This window comes from Microcaecilia unicolor, chromosome 11 (genome assembly GCF_901765095.1).
Source record: "Microcaecilia unicolor chromosome 11, aMicUni1.1, whole genome shotgun sequence".
Lineage (NCBI taxonomy): Eukaryota > Metazoa > Chordata > Amphibia > Gymnophiona > Siphonopidae > Microcaecilia > Microcaecilia unicolor.
Window position 1 is genome coordinate 200,696,896 of NC_044041.1, and position 16,168 is coordinate 200,713,063.

At 46.6% G+C, this 16,168-nt stretch overlaps 1 protein-coding gene across 1 annotated transcript in view; it reads left to right on the forward strand.

Annotated features, from left to right (window-relative positions):
* The window catches only part of GRIK3 (glutamate ionotropic receptor kainate type subunit 3), a 292,810-nt gene that overhangs the window by 151,778 nt on the left and 124,864 nt on the right, over positions 1-16,168 (forward strand). The window contains exons 2-4 of the mRNA XM_030220007.1: positions 6,385-6,561; positions 10,194-10,451; positions 11,846-12,027. Coding sequence (XP_030075867.1) covers positions 6,385-6,561; positions 10,194-10,451; positions 11,846-12,027 — 617 coding nt within the window. The remainder of the gene's footprint in view (positions 1-6,384; positions 6,562-10,193; positions 10,452-11,845; positions 12,028-16,168) is intronic.

The window sequence follows — 16,168 nt, forward strand, 5'->3', positions numbered from 1 at the left end:
CAGTTCACATATCTGGCTTTTATAAAAAGTTTGGACAAGTTCCCAGAGAAAAAAAAAACATATCTACAATTAGGATAGACATAGGGAAAGCTACAAATGATCTCTGAGGTTGGTACCATGGAATGTTGCTATTGTTTGGGATTCTGGAATCCTGTAACTCTTTTTGTTGTTCTGCTGATACTTGTGACTTGGATTGGCCACTGCTGGAAACAGGATACTGGGCTAAATGGACCATTGGTCTGACTCAGTATGGCTATTCTTATATTCTTACTAGCCGTTGAGCCCGTGAAAACGGCCCGAGCAGCACTGTAAACTTACATCAGCACGCAGCAGCAGGCACATCAGTAAAGCTGCCGTCGGGGCGGGCTTCCTTCTCTGCCTGTGTCCCGCCCTCGTGTGACGTAACGTCGGCGAGGGCGGGACAAAGGCAGAGAAGGAAGCCCGACGGCAGCTTTGCTGATGTGCCTGCTGCTGCGTGGTGATGTAAGTTCACAGTGCTCGGGCCAGATGGAGGGGTGGCGGCGACTCCGGGGGAGGGGGGAGGGGGAGCAGTTCCGACGTCTGCAGCATGCCAGTAGAGACTTCCCTCTCTGTCCCGCCCCCATCATCACGTATTGGGGCGGGGCAGAAAGCGAACTCTCTACTGCGCATTTGCGAGTGAGTACGGTCACTCGCCGTTTATATGTTTGATGTTTTTATATGCAATGGTATTTGTGCCTTTCTGTTACAGGATCTTTCTTACTGTTTTTCTTTATCAGTGGCGTTCCTAGGGTGGCTGACACGAGCCCCCCCCCCCCCCCCCCGGTGAAATGACACCTCCCGCGGCGAAACGACACCCCCCCGGGTGCATTTTTACCTGCTGGGGGGGTGCCGCGCGCCTGTCGGCTTTGCTCATTCCATGCTCCCTCTGCCCCAGAACAGAGGGAGCACGGAACGAGTGGAGCAGACAGGCGCGCGGCACCCCCCCCCCCCCCAGCGGCGTGCACCCGGGGCGGACCTCACCCACTGCCCCCCCCCCCCCAGGAACACCACTGTTCTTTATACTGTCTCATAAACTGAGGCTAACGTTTGTTCTTGGTTAGTACAGGACTTTTTCCTGTATCTCATATATGGGATTAAAGTTTGTATTGCTATTAGCAACCTTGCAATTGTACTGCAGGAATTACAGGTTTTCAGGACTGTATTGAGGTACGAACATGCGGGAAACAGTACGGGTAGTGGGGGCCATTTTAACTGATTAGGTAGACCATTTTTACTGGTGTTGTACATGTGTGTTTGTCTGTGTGTATGTATGTGTATATGTATTTGCATATATGTATGTGTTTTGTGTATGTGTTTGTGTGTTTTACATTTGTGTGTGTATGTGTTTGCTTATGTGCATGCATTCTTGCATGTGTGTATTTGTGTGTATACCTATGTGTTTGTGATTCCATGTATGTGCATGTGTGTGGTTTTGCATGTGTACATGTGTGTGCATGTCATCCACTGCAGTTCCACTGCTGAGATCACACAGTTCTGCCAGGGTAGCTAAAAGATGCATTTCAGCTTTGGCAGGTCTAGATATCAGTGAATTTGAAATTTTCTCTTTGGTTCATTTACCGGAGTGTCAATACACTGTTAAATTACATTGGCTTCCACTAAAAGATCGAATTGCGTTCAAGGTTTGCACCTTAACCCATAAAATCATCCATGGAGAAGCTCCATCATACATGTCAGACCTAATTGACTTACCTGCACGAAACATCAAAGGTTCATCACGTAACCTTCTTAAACCTCCACTACCCCAATTGTAGAGGACTGAAATAGAAATCACTACACGCATCTACCGTCACATACCCCTGTACAAAATCTTGGAATAAACTACCGAATGCTATAAAAAGAACGCATGACTTGACAACCTTCCGGAAGTTATTGAAGACGCACCTGTTCGAAGAGACAATAAAAATCTTCCTTTATGACTTGATTCCATTCTACATCTAAACCAACTAATACTGATCCCTTCTAATTTGATTATGTTAATCACATTATCACTATTGGTCATTATATCTTACCTGTTTTATTTTGTGTTATGTAAATAATTCTACTGACCTATCTACCTAATTCCTTACACAGTAATATGTTAAATTAGACCAAACCTCTTACTCTGTTTATCATTATACCTTTTGCAATATAATGTCAGCCACATTGAGCCTGCAAATAGGTGGGAAAATGTGGGGTACAAATGCAGCAAATAAATAAATAAACTATATTTTAAAATGATGTCTTCCATACCGTGGATCTTAGGCAGACCCATCTAGCCCCTTCATCCTACCCACCCCATTCCTTCTCCACACACGCAGGCACACACGCACACCCATGCACACGTAGTCATTCACATACACATACATAGAAACAGAGGAAAATGAAGGCAGCTAAAGACCATGAGGCATATTTTCAAAGCACTTAGCCTTCCAAAGTTCCATAGAAACCTATGGAACTTTGGAAGGCTAAGTGCTTTGAAAATATGCCTCCATATGGCCTATCCAGTCTGCCCACCCATGCCATCTACTCTCCCTATCACTGTCTTAGAGATCCCAAGCTCTCTTAACTTCAGATACTGTTTTCATCTCCACCACTTCCACAGGGTGGCTGTTCCGCGAATTTGCCGCCCTTTCCGTGGGGAAATATTTCCTCAGGTTACTTCTGAGTCTGTCCCCTTTCACGTTCATCCTTTGCCCCCTTGTTCCAGAGCTTCCTTTCAATTGAAAGAGACTCGTCTCCTGGGCTTTTATGCCACGTAGGTATTTAGATGTCTCTCATATCTCCCCTCTCCCGCCTTTCTTCTACAGACACGCATACTTCTGGCAATGCGCTTTAGTCCTGATCACAGCGACTCTACCACCTCTTCTAAGGGTATCTTACATAACAGCTGTCATTCTGTGACTTATTCAAAGATAAATCTAAGACTTCATATTCCTTGGTAAGGGAGACTGGTGCAGAGACATGTCGTGTCCAAAATTTGAGGCTGTAGAGGGACTGCAGGGAAAAGGTATCTTAAGTTTATTTAGAGATAAGGTAGGGCTAGGCTGGTGGATCAGTGGGCCTGGGTTTGAGTCCTGGATCGGGCTTTCTGCTAGGGACGGGCTGTCATTTCCAATGACACAGGAAACGTTAATGATGTCTCGCATGTCTTTAAATGAAAACGAGCAGAAAAACATGAAAACTTGTGGGTTTTTTATTTGCTGATAATAGTCTGCACTTTTTTTCAGTTAGTGCGTCTGTGACAGCATGGCAGTGGCAGCAGGCAAAGGCCTTCACAAAACACAGCCAGAAGACGGATAAAAAGCGAACACAAGTTTATTTCATTGCATAATCAAAAGGGAAATATTCAGCAATCTGTTTTGTTTTTTTCCACAGGCTATTAACTCAATAGTTCTCCAGCAAACAAAAGCAAAGGTCTGATTCTGTCAGGTCACTGAGATTTCACAGTGTGCACAGGGAAAGAGCTAAAACTCAGCAGTAACAATCAAAGAAAGGCAGTGCTTCTGCTGAGCCATTAAAGCTCAGAGTTTTCCAGTGTTTGTACAAGAGCCATTTTCCTACCTCGGTGAATCTTCTGGTATCTTACACATATGTGGTAGCTCCATATGCTGGACGGTAATTCCTCCCTTCTCTGGGCCTCCCTAGCTTGTCTCTCTCTTTCTATGGTTTTAAATGCCAAATGCATCACACCTTCCCTGCTAAGCATTTGAGGGCCCAGCCTTTTTTAGTCAGCTCTGTGAGGAAATATTGCTAAGGGGAACTGGTAACTTCCTATGTACTTTGTCACAGTGCCATCTCTGCAAAGAGGGCACACCATCTCCTGGATTCTATACACTGGCGTAGCTACGTGGGGCCACGGGGCCTGGGCCCCCGTAGATTTGGCCCTGGACCCCCCTGCCGACAACCCGCCATCGCCTACCTTTGCTGGTGGGGGAACCCCAACCCCTGCCAGCCAAGGTCCTCTTCTTCCTTCGTTTTGTTTCTGAGTCTGACGTCCTGCACGTTGCATGGTGTGCAGGACGTCAGACTCAGAAACAGAACAAAGGAAGAAGAGGACCTCGGCTGGCAGGGGTTGGGGTCCCCTACCAGCAAAGGTAGGCAACGGCGGCGGTGGGGGAGGGTTGGCAGCGGGAGGGGGGTCGAGAGGGTCGTCGAGGGGGGTGGGTCAAAGTTGGTGGTGGCGGCAGGAGGGGTTGGCAATGGCGGGGGGTGGTCGGCAGCGCCAGGGGGGGACTAAAATGTGCCCCCTCACCTCAGGCTCTGGACCCCCCCCCCGCCGAAGTCTGGCTACACCCCTGATTCTATATAATGCGCCTAAAGATCGGTGTAGAAATCGGCGCAGATTCTATAACAATGCGTGCAATTTAACAAACTTAACAAGGTAACGAACATCCGATAACAGCATTTAACAAGCAATAATGAGCACTAATTGGTTCTGATTAGAATTTAGGTGCACAGCTCGCTAAGTGTATTCTGTAACGATGTGTGCCAAACTTCTAATGTGCGTAGGTAAAAAAGGACATGGCTATGGGCAGGGAAATGGGCATTTTGTGGGCGTTCCAAAATTTAGGTGCCTAGTTATAGAATATTACTACTACTACTATTTAGCATTTCTATAGCGTTACAAGGCATATGCAGCACTGCACAAACATAGAAGAAAGACAGTCCCTGCTCAAAGAGCTTACAATCTAATAGACTGGGCCCAGTGCACCTAAATCTATGCGCCAAGATTTACGCCATGTTTTTGTTGGTGTAAACGGATGCGCTTAGATTTAGACACTGAAATATCAACAAAACATATTCTATAATTGGCACCTAAATCTCGGCACTGATTATAGAATCTGCTTAATCGGCAGGACGTCAGACTCACAGAAACAGAAGCCTGCGTGGCCGCGTTGCTGATCTACAAGGGCAGGCTTCTACATGGAATGTTGCTAGTGGAATAGCAACATTTCATGTAGAATCTCAAATAGTAGCAACATTCCATGTAGAATCTCAAATAGGGAAAGGGAACTGGGACTTGATATACCGCCTTTCTGAGGTTTTTGCAACTACATTCAAAGCGGTTTACATATATTCAGGTACTTATTTTGTACCAGGGGCAATGGAGGGTTAAGTGACTTGCCCAGAGTCACAAGGAGCTGCAGTGGGAATTGAACCCAGTTCCCCAGGATCAAAGTCCACTGCACTAACCACTAGGCTACTCCTCCGCTCCAATAGTGTGCCCTATGCAAATAGTGCACAGGGGCCAGTCCCGCAGTAGTGCACCTCCCTGATATTCCCAACTTTTTACAAATCCCACCCCCTGAAGTCTGATCCCGCTCAACATGTCTGACCCCCTCCCAACATATCTAGCCACACTTGTTCCCCCCCCCCCCCAATGAAACCCCAGCTCTGACATGCAAACCTCGCCCCTGATCCAAACCCTCCCCACAAACTCCCCTCCTTGGATTTACCTAAGGATTGTTCAATGTTTTTCCAGTGATTCCAGACAGCAATGGTCCACCTCTAATGCCCCCTTCACTGTTGCCTGAGTTGATGCCATCCTTCAAAATGGCAGTAGTTTCACGAGTCTATCACCAGGGTGCATCCTTTCCATATAAGGAGGAATTCTATAATTGGGAATTATGTGCTGAGACAAGTAATTGCATTACACTCTACTCTATAAGGTAGTGTGTAAGTTCTTAGCGGATACCTGCAGGGGGGGGCATTCACCTGGGTAGATCATGGGAGGGGCAAAGGCATATCTATAACTTATAGATTACAAGTTACACTTGCTGTGTGACACAGTTAGGTGCAACCCATGTACACCTGCCTTTGACCTGACTGAAATGTAGGTGCTCTGATTTAACGTTAGTATTCTATAAAGGCATCTTGGCACACAGATGTCGTTATAGGATATAGCATCACATGCCTACGTTGACGCACCAAGTTATAGAATTGCTCAATATGTTTTTTCTGTTTTTGTATTGTAAGTTTTGATTATAATCTGCTTTGTACTAGTTCACTGACTAGGCAGAATATAAGTCTATACATTAAATAATATTAAATAAAGATGCATAAGATTGGAGGTTATATTTATATTTTCACTCTCTGATAATTAGCTGCTCCTTCACAGGTAAGTAGTACTGAATATCGACTTCTTTAGGATTATTATCTGTTATTGTAAACCACCCTGGGCTACGCCGCACAATCAGATCTAGATAAAGAAGAATTCCATAGCCACCAACATCCCCATTTTCGGAAACTCTTGACCAGTTTGGCTTCCTGGATTTCCAAGACTGGATGATCTCCCCCTTACAGGCAGGTTTTAGTTTTTTGGGGTTTTTTTTTTTACTTCCTCTTTTTCTCTGATTCTTGTAGGAGGAATCTTCGAGTTTCTGGAAGGGCCGAGCGGACAGCTTGTGAGCGCCGAGGAGCACGCCTTTCGATTCGCTGCCAACGTTATCAATAGGAACAGGACGTTGCTGCCCAATACAACACTAACATACGACATCCAGAGGATTAACCTCTATGATAGTTTTGAAGCAAACAGAAAAGGTGAGTCTTGAGTATAGTGCAAGTGAGGCCACAAGTCCCTTCAAAATGCTTGTAGTCATTAGTGTAAATTAGTTCTATAAATTAGTTCTATAAATTGGCGTCTCAGTTTAGGTGGTCCAATGACTGGAAGAGCCATTGTCTGCTTCCCACTGTTCTTCGTTTCTGCATATCTCTAGGCGCCTGCTTATAGAATTGCTCTTTAACGGAGTCTTTTACTAAGGCTCCGCAACATTTTTAGCTTGTGGTAGAAATCAGCTGGCGGCAAACGCCGTGACACCCATAGCCAACTTTTCAAAATGATTGGGGGTGCTGAATATTTTTTGTATTTTTACAGGTGGTGTATTCCCCCCTCCCCTTCATCCCCTTCCCTCTCCCCCTCCCCCCTGTCCCCATCCCCCTCCCTCGTCCCCCCTCCACCTCCCTCTGAGTTCCAGGCCCCCCTCCCACCCTCCCAGTTCCAGTCCCTCCGAGTTCCAGGGTCCCCCCTCCCTCCCTCCCTCTGAAGTTCCAGGGTCCTCCTCCCTCCCAGTTCCAGGGTCCCCTCTCCCTCCCTCCCTTCGAGTTCCAGGCCCCTTCCCTCTGAATTTTAAAAGTCATCTATTTTATCTTGTCGGGGTTAGGGCGGCAGCAGCGGTAAAAAGCATGCAGGTTCGGCTCGGTGCTTAGTTCAGTTTTCCCTTCTCTCTCTCTCAGCTCTGGCCCCACCCTTGCAGAAACAGGAAATGAGGGCAGGACCAGAGCTGAGAGAGAGAGAAGGGAAAACTGAACTAAGCACCAAGCCGAACCTGCATGCTTTTTACCGCTGCTGCCGCCCTAACCCCCGACAAGATAAAATAGATGACTTTTAAAATTCAGAGGGAGGGGGCCTGGAACTCGCAGGAGGGAGGGAGGGAACGAACTTCCAGTGGGTGAAAGAACTTCCGGTGGGTGAAATATTGGGGTGCTCAAGCATCCACAGTACGAGTCGGCGCCTATGCCCATATGGATAAAATGGACATCTCGATGTTTACCAGCCGATTTCTACCATGAGCTAAAAACGCTACTGCAGCTTGGTAAAAAAAAACCCCGAAATGTTTTTGTTAAGGTCCTGGAACAATGAGAACTGTCACTGCAATGGCCAAGCAAATGGTTTTTAAAAAATGTAAAATGTTATTAAAGGCCTATTTTGTTTTTAAATTGTCATTCGATCTGCAGTTTGAGGAGGAGTGGAAGGGTTCCTAGTACACCTGGAGATACAGAGTTACATTAATATTATTGTTTTTTTTATTATTATTATTATTTTACTTCTTGAAATGTGTGTGTTAGGTCTATCCTATTTAAAGATTATGGCGTTCTTTTCCTAATATTTTATTTTATTTTCTTGTAAACCGCCTGAATTCACATAGACTAGGTGGTATATCACATTTTAATACATTGTAAATGAGGAGGGAGACATTTCCTTCTGGTATCCTGGCTTCCTTGTCCTTACAGTTTCTGTCACTGGAAAAAAGTGTTTCTCTTTTATGGTTTATTCCTTTCCAAAGGTAGAGGTAGTTCCCTGTACATCAGTAACACGTTGTAAATGACTTAAGGTGGCTGCCACTTGATGACATTTTCTTGGCAGACTATGGGGGGAGGGTGTTGCTATTGTCTCACCCCTCATCTTTACCCCCAGGTAAGTCAAGTACTCATTTATCAGCTGAAGGTAGAAGCATGGAAGAGTTGGACAGAGACCCCAGGGTGGTCAGGGGCAGGGTGGCTAAGCAGCCTTCCTAGAGAAGTAGAAATTGCTGGAACACTTTTAGTAGTGTTTAGCTTGTGGTAGAAATCTGCTGGCGGCAAATGCCGTGACACCCGTGAAGGGGCATAATCGAACGGAAACGTCTATCTCCATGGGCGTTTATCTCCAAGAACGGGTCCGTGAAGGGGCGGACCGAACCGTATTTTCGAAAAACATGGACGTTTATCTTTTTTTGAGCTGGGCGTTTTTGTTTTTCAGCGATAATGGAAACCGAAAGCGCCCAGCTCAAAAACGAATAACTCCAAGACATTTATTCGTGGGAGGGGCCAGGATTCGTAGTGCACTGGTCCCCCTCACATGCCAGGACACCAACCGGCCACCCTAGGGGGCACTTGTAACAATTTTAAAAAAAGTTAACTACCTCTGAAGTAGGTAAAACAGCTCCCAGGTGCATAGCACCCTTCCCTTGGGTGCTGAGCCCCCCAAATCCCCCTCAAAACCCACTGCCCACAAGTCTACACCATTACTATAGCCCTAAGGGGTGAAGGGGGGCACCTACATGCGGGTACAGTGGGTTTGGGGGGCGGTTTGGAGGGCTCCCATTTACCAGTAGAAGTGTAACAGGTGGGGGGGGGATGGGCCTGGGTCCACCTGCCTGAAGTCCACTGCACTCCCTAATAACTGCTCCAGGGACCTGCATACTGCTGCCAGGGAGGTGGGTATGACATTTGAGGGTAAAAATAAAAAGTTGTGAAACAGCATATTTTGTGGTGGGAGGGGGTTTGTGACCACTGTGGCAGTCAGGGGAGGTCATCCCCGATTCCCTCCAGTGGTCATCTGGTCATTTAGGGCACTTTTTGGGGCCATATTCATGGAAAAACAGGGTCCAGGAAAAGTGCCCTAAATTCTCGCTAAAAACGCATATTTTTTTTTTCCATTATCGGCGAAAGGCGCCCATCTCTGATCGGCCGATAACCACGCCCCAGTTCCGCCTTCACCACGCCTTCAACACGCCCCCATCAACTTTGTCCGCATCCGCGACGGAGTGCAGTTGAAAATATCCAAATTCGGCTTTCGATTATACCGCTTTATTCGTTTTTGTGAGATAAACGTCTATCTCCCGATTTGGGTCACAATATAGGCGTTTTTCTATTTCGATTATAAGCAGGATAGTCAACTTTTGAAAATGATTGGGAGTGCTGAATTTTTTTTTTTTTTTTTTACAGGTAGTGCATTCCCCCCTCCCTCCCTTATTTAGGGCAGGTACACAAGTAGTGTACCTGCCCTAAATAAGGCAGGTACAAATCACGGTAAGGTATACACATATGTTTGTCTTGTTGGGCAGACTGGATGGACCGTGCAGGTCTTTTTCTGCCGTCATCTACTATGTTACTATGTTACTATGTTGTAACGCTAAAGAGTGATTTTTTTTTACAAGTTAATGGGGGAATTCATCAAGTTATAGTTATCTTTGCCCTTTACAACACCTTGATGCCCTCAGCAACCTGCAGGATCCCGGTGCTACACGTTGCTGAATCCTGGGCCAAGGGAATAATGCATTGATGCAAGTGGTGCTATTTCCATGATCCCAGAACGTCGGGCCATGCAAAGCCATGGCCTGATGCTCCTGCCTGCAGCTCTGGGTCTCCCTGACAACCCCCCATATAAGGTCCTCTACAAGGCCTGCCTCCACCCTCCATAGTGGCTACCTTAAGTGGTCTTTGATGTTCCAGGGTGGGGGTCTGAGGGAGTCCGGAGGGGTTATCCAGGGGCTCTTCAAGCAGGAGTGATGCCCAATTGTTTCTGTCATCTTTCAAATGGTGCAACTACCGCTAGGGGTCATATGTTGTATAATACTGCCCCAAAACATGGCTTCCTATGTCATTTGATGGTTGGTTCCTTTGTGTTCTAGCCTGTGATCAGCTCACGCTGGGAGTGGTGGCCATCTTTGGACCTTCTCATAGCTCCTCGTCTAATGCTGTCCAGTCTATCTGCAATGCACTGGAGGTGCCACACATTCAGGTCCGATGGAAACACCATGCTTTGGACAACCGGGACACATTCTACGTCAATCTTTACCCAGACTACGCCTCTCTCAGCCACGCCATTCTGGATCTTGTGCAGTTCTTAAAGTGGAGGTCAGCCACCGTGGTTTATGATGACAGCACGGGTAAATGGAGAGTTTGATCATAAAGTGAACATCTAGCATTGCATGCAATGTATTGGTGACCGCAACTAGCGGAGACTTCATGGTGCAGCTTAAATGCAAGGGAGGGGGTGGGGGATCCTAGATTTTAGATTGGGTTCTTCCCGATGCAATTTTTGACCAACCCTGTCAAGTATCTCACCGATAAAGACCACTCAGTTTAAACAGCAATGTATTTTAATTAGAATAATGACTTTGATGAAGGCTTTACTTAATTAGAAAATGCAACTTGGAGGTTAATCATAGTCATGACATCTCCTTAGCTTGTGTCTTTCCTATTAATGCTTTACAAGAAGCCTCTCCGATTCTGCTATCTGAGCTTGAGTCTCCTGGAATATGCCCTCTTTCTCATGCTGAATTGTACATTCTGGGAGAAACCCATATCCCACTGTCCAGGTTGGAGAGGAGGACTCACAGAGCCCACAAAGGGGACATTTAGTCATTTCCTGTACTCTTAAAAAGACTACACCTTGCCTATCCTGTTACTCAGTGCATTTTTACTAGCAAAAAAAGTACCTGGTACTGAAATGCTAGGCCACCCTTCAGGGGTGAGGTGATCACTGAGGAACCCACCCCACAATAGCCAGGCCCCCTGCAACCAGACACAGAATCTATGACAAGGCAGAATTGGGGTGTAGAGCCTGAGCTCTTTCATTAAAACTTGGGCTCCATGGATCAATTTTAGCAGACAATGGAAAAGGTGCCGGTACTCAGTACCCCCTCACAGTGGCGTTCCTAGGCTGGCTGACACCCGGGGCGGATCGCCGATGCGCCCCCCCCCCCCTGGGTGCAGCGCGACCTCTCCCGGGTGCATTTTTACCTGCTTGGGGGGGGGGGGTGTCGCGCGCCTTTCGGCTCCGAGTCCACTCGTTCCCTGCTACTCCCTCTGCCCCGGAACAGGAAGTAACCTGTTCCACGCAGAGGAAGCAGCAGGGAGGGAACGAGCGGACTCGGAGCCAACAGGCGCGCGGCACCCCCCCCCCCCCCCAGCGGCGTGCACCCGGGGCGGACTGCTCCCACCGCCCCCCCCTTGGTACGCCACTGCCCCCTCAAAAAAAGCCCTGCTGTTACTTAACAAATGTATTTAAAAAACGCCTGTGTTAGCCCTGGTGGCAAGCATTTTTCCATGTACTGTTCCAGAGCATTTGTAACCCAGTGTGCTTTGGTAGTAGGAGGCTAATAGGATGTTTAACTGCTCATTCAGAAAGACTATCAGAAGAAGGTTGGACCCAATGGGCCTGTGGGCTGCTCTCATCCTCGACAGTCCCTGCTGCCACGTCTACATGATTTACTGAAGCAGAAACCTTCCCTGCAGATCATAACTGTGCTTTTATCTTCCTGACATGACCTCCCTCAAGGCCTCATCCGGCTGCAGGAACTCATCATGGCTCCCTCTCGCTACAACATTCGGCTGAAGATTCGTCAGCTTCCTTTAGATAGCGACGACGCCAGGCCCTTGTTGAAGGAAATGAAGCGCGGCAAGGAGTTTCGTATCATATTTGACTGTAGCCACATAATGGCAGCTCAGATCCTTAAACAAGTGAGTTCTGGGTGGGGGGGGGGGGGGGCATTATTTGCATGCGGGTGCGTTAAATCAGTGTTTCCCAAGTCTGATCTTGGAGTAGTACCCCTTGCCAGTCAGGTTTTCAGGATATCCACAGTGAATATGCATGAACTTGATTTGCATACGATGTCTCCGTTATATGCAAATCTCTTTCATGCATATTCATTGTGGATATCCTGAAAACTCAACCGGCACGAGGTACTCCAGGACCGGACTTGGCACAATTACACCAGTTATAGGTCGGGAGCATGTTAACGCCCACACATTGATGTTAACACGTATACATGTAAATGATAGAATTGTCTAATATATATGTGTATCCGTGTGCTCCATACAAACTCCATACGTGAACATGGCCTCTGGCAAAATACATGCATTAACTAACGGTTCATACTTTTTCCACTGCACGTTATTCTGTAAGAGGTCATTGAGGCACATTGAGGCACTGTAAAGTGCCCCCCAGGATCAGGCCAATGCTCCCAGGGACAATAATACAGTTTGTCCCCTCACCCCCACCCCTTTAATCTGTAGGTTAGAACCTACAATGGTCTGTAGTTCATTTTTGTTCTCTTCCTACCCCCCCTGTCGCTCCAGAAGGTGGCAGAAGCCCTCTCTCAGCCCAGACACCACACAGTTCTCTATGTATTGTATAGTTACACAGTTTTTCAGACCCCTTTGTCAACTATTATTAAAGAGGTTATTGAATAAAAAATGAAACAAATACATCTCAGAGCAGTCCATCCTAGTTCGAACTGTGGACCATTAGCTGAGACCACGAAAGCCTCTAAAGCGTCTTCATATTTCTATTGTGTCTGCAATGGTTTATGAATAATGGCACCAGCCCTTATCAATCTATGACGAGACAGCTTCTTACTTCACGATTCAACCCAGCTCCTTCTGCGCTGAGGTATAGTAAGGCTTTAATTATCTATATAAGTGGTGCAGTAACATAGGGAGAAGTGACCTAATTGGCCAGTGCAGCAGGCTTTGATCCTGACAAACCTGGGTTCAATTCCCACTGCAACTCCTTGTGATCCTGAGCAAGTCACTTAGGGGCCACTTCCACTTGCTACAAAGTAGCTTTTATTTTTGTAGCGCCAATGGTAATCGGGCAGTGCCCGCCGGGGTAGCGCAGGAGCCCTTACAGCCACCTCAATGGGCCCGTGGCAACTGCTTCACTTGCCACACATCCATTTATTATTTTTTTTTTAACCTGCCATTTACCCACTCTGGTAAAAGGGGGCCTCGGTGCACATCAAAATCATGCGCCGACACCAGCGCAGGCCCCCTTTCGCCGCAGCTTTGTAAAAAGACCCTCTATTGCCCCAGGTACAAAAACTTAGATTGGTTGCCCTTTAGGAACAGAGAAAGTTCCTGTATATATCCCTGGCTTCTATATAGCGTTTCTAGAGATCCAAGCAGGAATCATCACGGATTCTGTAACGACGCACGCAGCTCGATTGGCTTAATAAGCTAATGAGCACTGATAACAGCACTTAACAAGCGATAATGAGCACTAATTGGCACTGATTAGAATTTAGGCGCACAACTCGCTAAGCGTATTCTGTAATGATGTGCGCTGACCTTCTAACGCACGCAGGCAAAAAGGGGTGTGGTACGGGCACTTCATGGGTGTTCTGAAATTTATTTACCCACTTATAGAATATGGCTCAGTGCACTTAAATCTATGCAGTGAGGTTTACGCCACATTTATATATATATACAGTGGGGGAAATAAGTATTTGATCCCTTGCTGATTTTGTAAGTTTGCCCACTGACAAAGACATGAGCAGCCCATAATTGAAGGGTAGGTTATTGGTAACAGTGAGAGATAGCACATCACAAATTAAATCCGGAAAATCACATTGTGGAAAGTATATGAATTTATTTGCATTCTGCAGAGGGAAATAAGTATTTGATCCCCCACCAACCAGTAAGAGATCTGGCCCCTACAGACCAGGTAGATGCTCCAAATCAACTCGTTACCTGCATGACAGACAGCTGTCGGCAATGGTCACCTGTATGAAAGACACCTGTTCACAAACTCAGTGAATCAGTCAGACTCTAACCTCTACAAAATGGCCAAGAGCAAGGAGCTGTCTAAGGATGTCAGGGACAAGATCATACACCTGCACAAGGCTGGAATGGGCTACAAAACCATCAGTAAGACGCTGGGCGAGAAGGAGACAACTGTTGGTGCCATAGTAAGAAAATGGAAGAAGTACAAAATGACTGTCAATCGACAAAGATCTGGGGCTCCATGCAAAATCTCACCTCGTGGGGTATCCTTGATCATGAGGAAGGTTAGAAATCAGCCTACAACTACAAGGGGGGAACTTGTCAATGATCTCAAGGCAGCTGGGACCACTGTCACCACGAAAACCATTGGTAACACATTACGACATAACGGATTGCAATCCTGCAGTGCCCGCAAGGTCCCCCTGCTCCGGAAGGCACATGTGACGGCCCGTCTGAAGTTTGCCAGTGAACACCTGGATGATGCCGAGAGTGATTGGGAGAAGGTGCTGTGGTCAGATGAGACAAAAATTGAGCTCTTTGGCATGAACTCAACTCGCCGTGTTTGGAGGAAGAGAAATGCTGCCTATGACCCAAAGAACACCGTCCCCACTGTCAAGCATGGAGGTGGAAATGTTATGTTTTGGGGGTGTTTCTCTGCTAAGGGCACAGGTCTACTTCACCGCATCAATGGGAGAATGGATGGGGCCATGTACCGTACAATTCTGAGTGACAACCTCCTTCCCTCCGCCAGGGCCTTAAAAATGGGTCGTGGCTGGGTCTTCCAGCACGACAATGACCCAAAACATACAGCCAAGGCAACAAAGGAGTGGCTCAGGAAGAAGCACATTAGGGTCATGGAGTGGCCTAGCCAGTCACCAGACCTTAATCCCATTGAAAACTTATGGAGGGAGCTGAAGCTGCGAGTTGCCAAGCGACAGCCCAGAACTCTTAATGATTTAGAGATGATCTGCAAAGAGGAGTGGACCAAAATTCCTCCTGACATGTGTGCAAACCTCATCATCAACTACAGAAGACGTCTGACCGCTGTGCTTGCCAACAAGGGTTTTGCCACCAAGTATTAGGTCTTGTTTGCCAGAGGGATCAAATACTTATTTCCCTCTGCAGAATGCAAATAAATTCATATACTTTCCACAATGTGATTTTCCGGATTTAATTTGTGATGTGCTATCTCTCACTGTTACCAATAACCTACCCTTCAATTATGGGCTGCTCATGTCTTTGTCAGTGGGCAAACTTACAAAATCAGCAAGGGATCAAATACTTATTTCCCCCACTGTATCTCCACGCTACATTTTGATTGGTATAAATGGATGCACGTAGATTTAGGTGCTGAAATATGACCTAAGTGTATTCTATAATCGGCACCTAAATCTAGGTATTGATTATAGAATATGCTTAGTTGACACTGATTTCAGTACTGATTTTTTTAGGTGCCCTATATATAATCTCACCCATAATGTATACAGTGCTACATACATCTAGTAGCACTATAGAAGTGATTATTTCCCTTTCCCTTCCCTTTCCCTAGTAGCAGTTTTTCTATCCACCATGCATTCTAGGAAGCTGTCCATGTGTCTTTCTGCTCTGTCTCACTTTCTCTCTCTCTCTCTCTCCTGTCTGTCACACACACACTTTCTCTCTCTGTCTCTTGTCTGTCACACACACACTCTCACTTTCTCTCTCTCTCTCTCTCTCTCCTGTCTGTCACACACACACTTTCTCTCTCTGTCTCTTGTCTGTCACACACACACTCTCACTTTCTCTCTCTCTCTCTCTCCTGTCTGTCACACACACACTTTCTCTCTCTGTCTCTTGTCTGTCACACACACACACACACTTTCTCTCTCTGTCTCTTGTCTGTCACACACATACTCTCACTTTCTCTCTCTCCTGTCTGTCACACACACACTCTCACTTTCTCTCTCTCTCTCTCTCCTGTCTGTCACACACACACTTTCTCTCTCTGTCTCTTGTCTGTCACACACACACTGTCACTTTCTCTCTCTCTCTCTCTCTCCTGTCTGTCACACACACACTTTCTCTCTCTGTCTCTTGTCTGTCACACACACACTCTCAC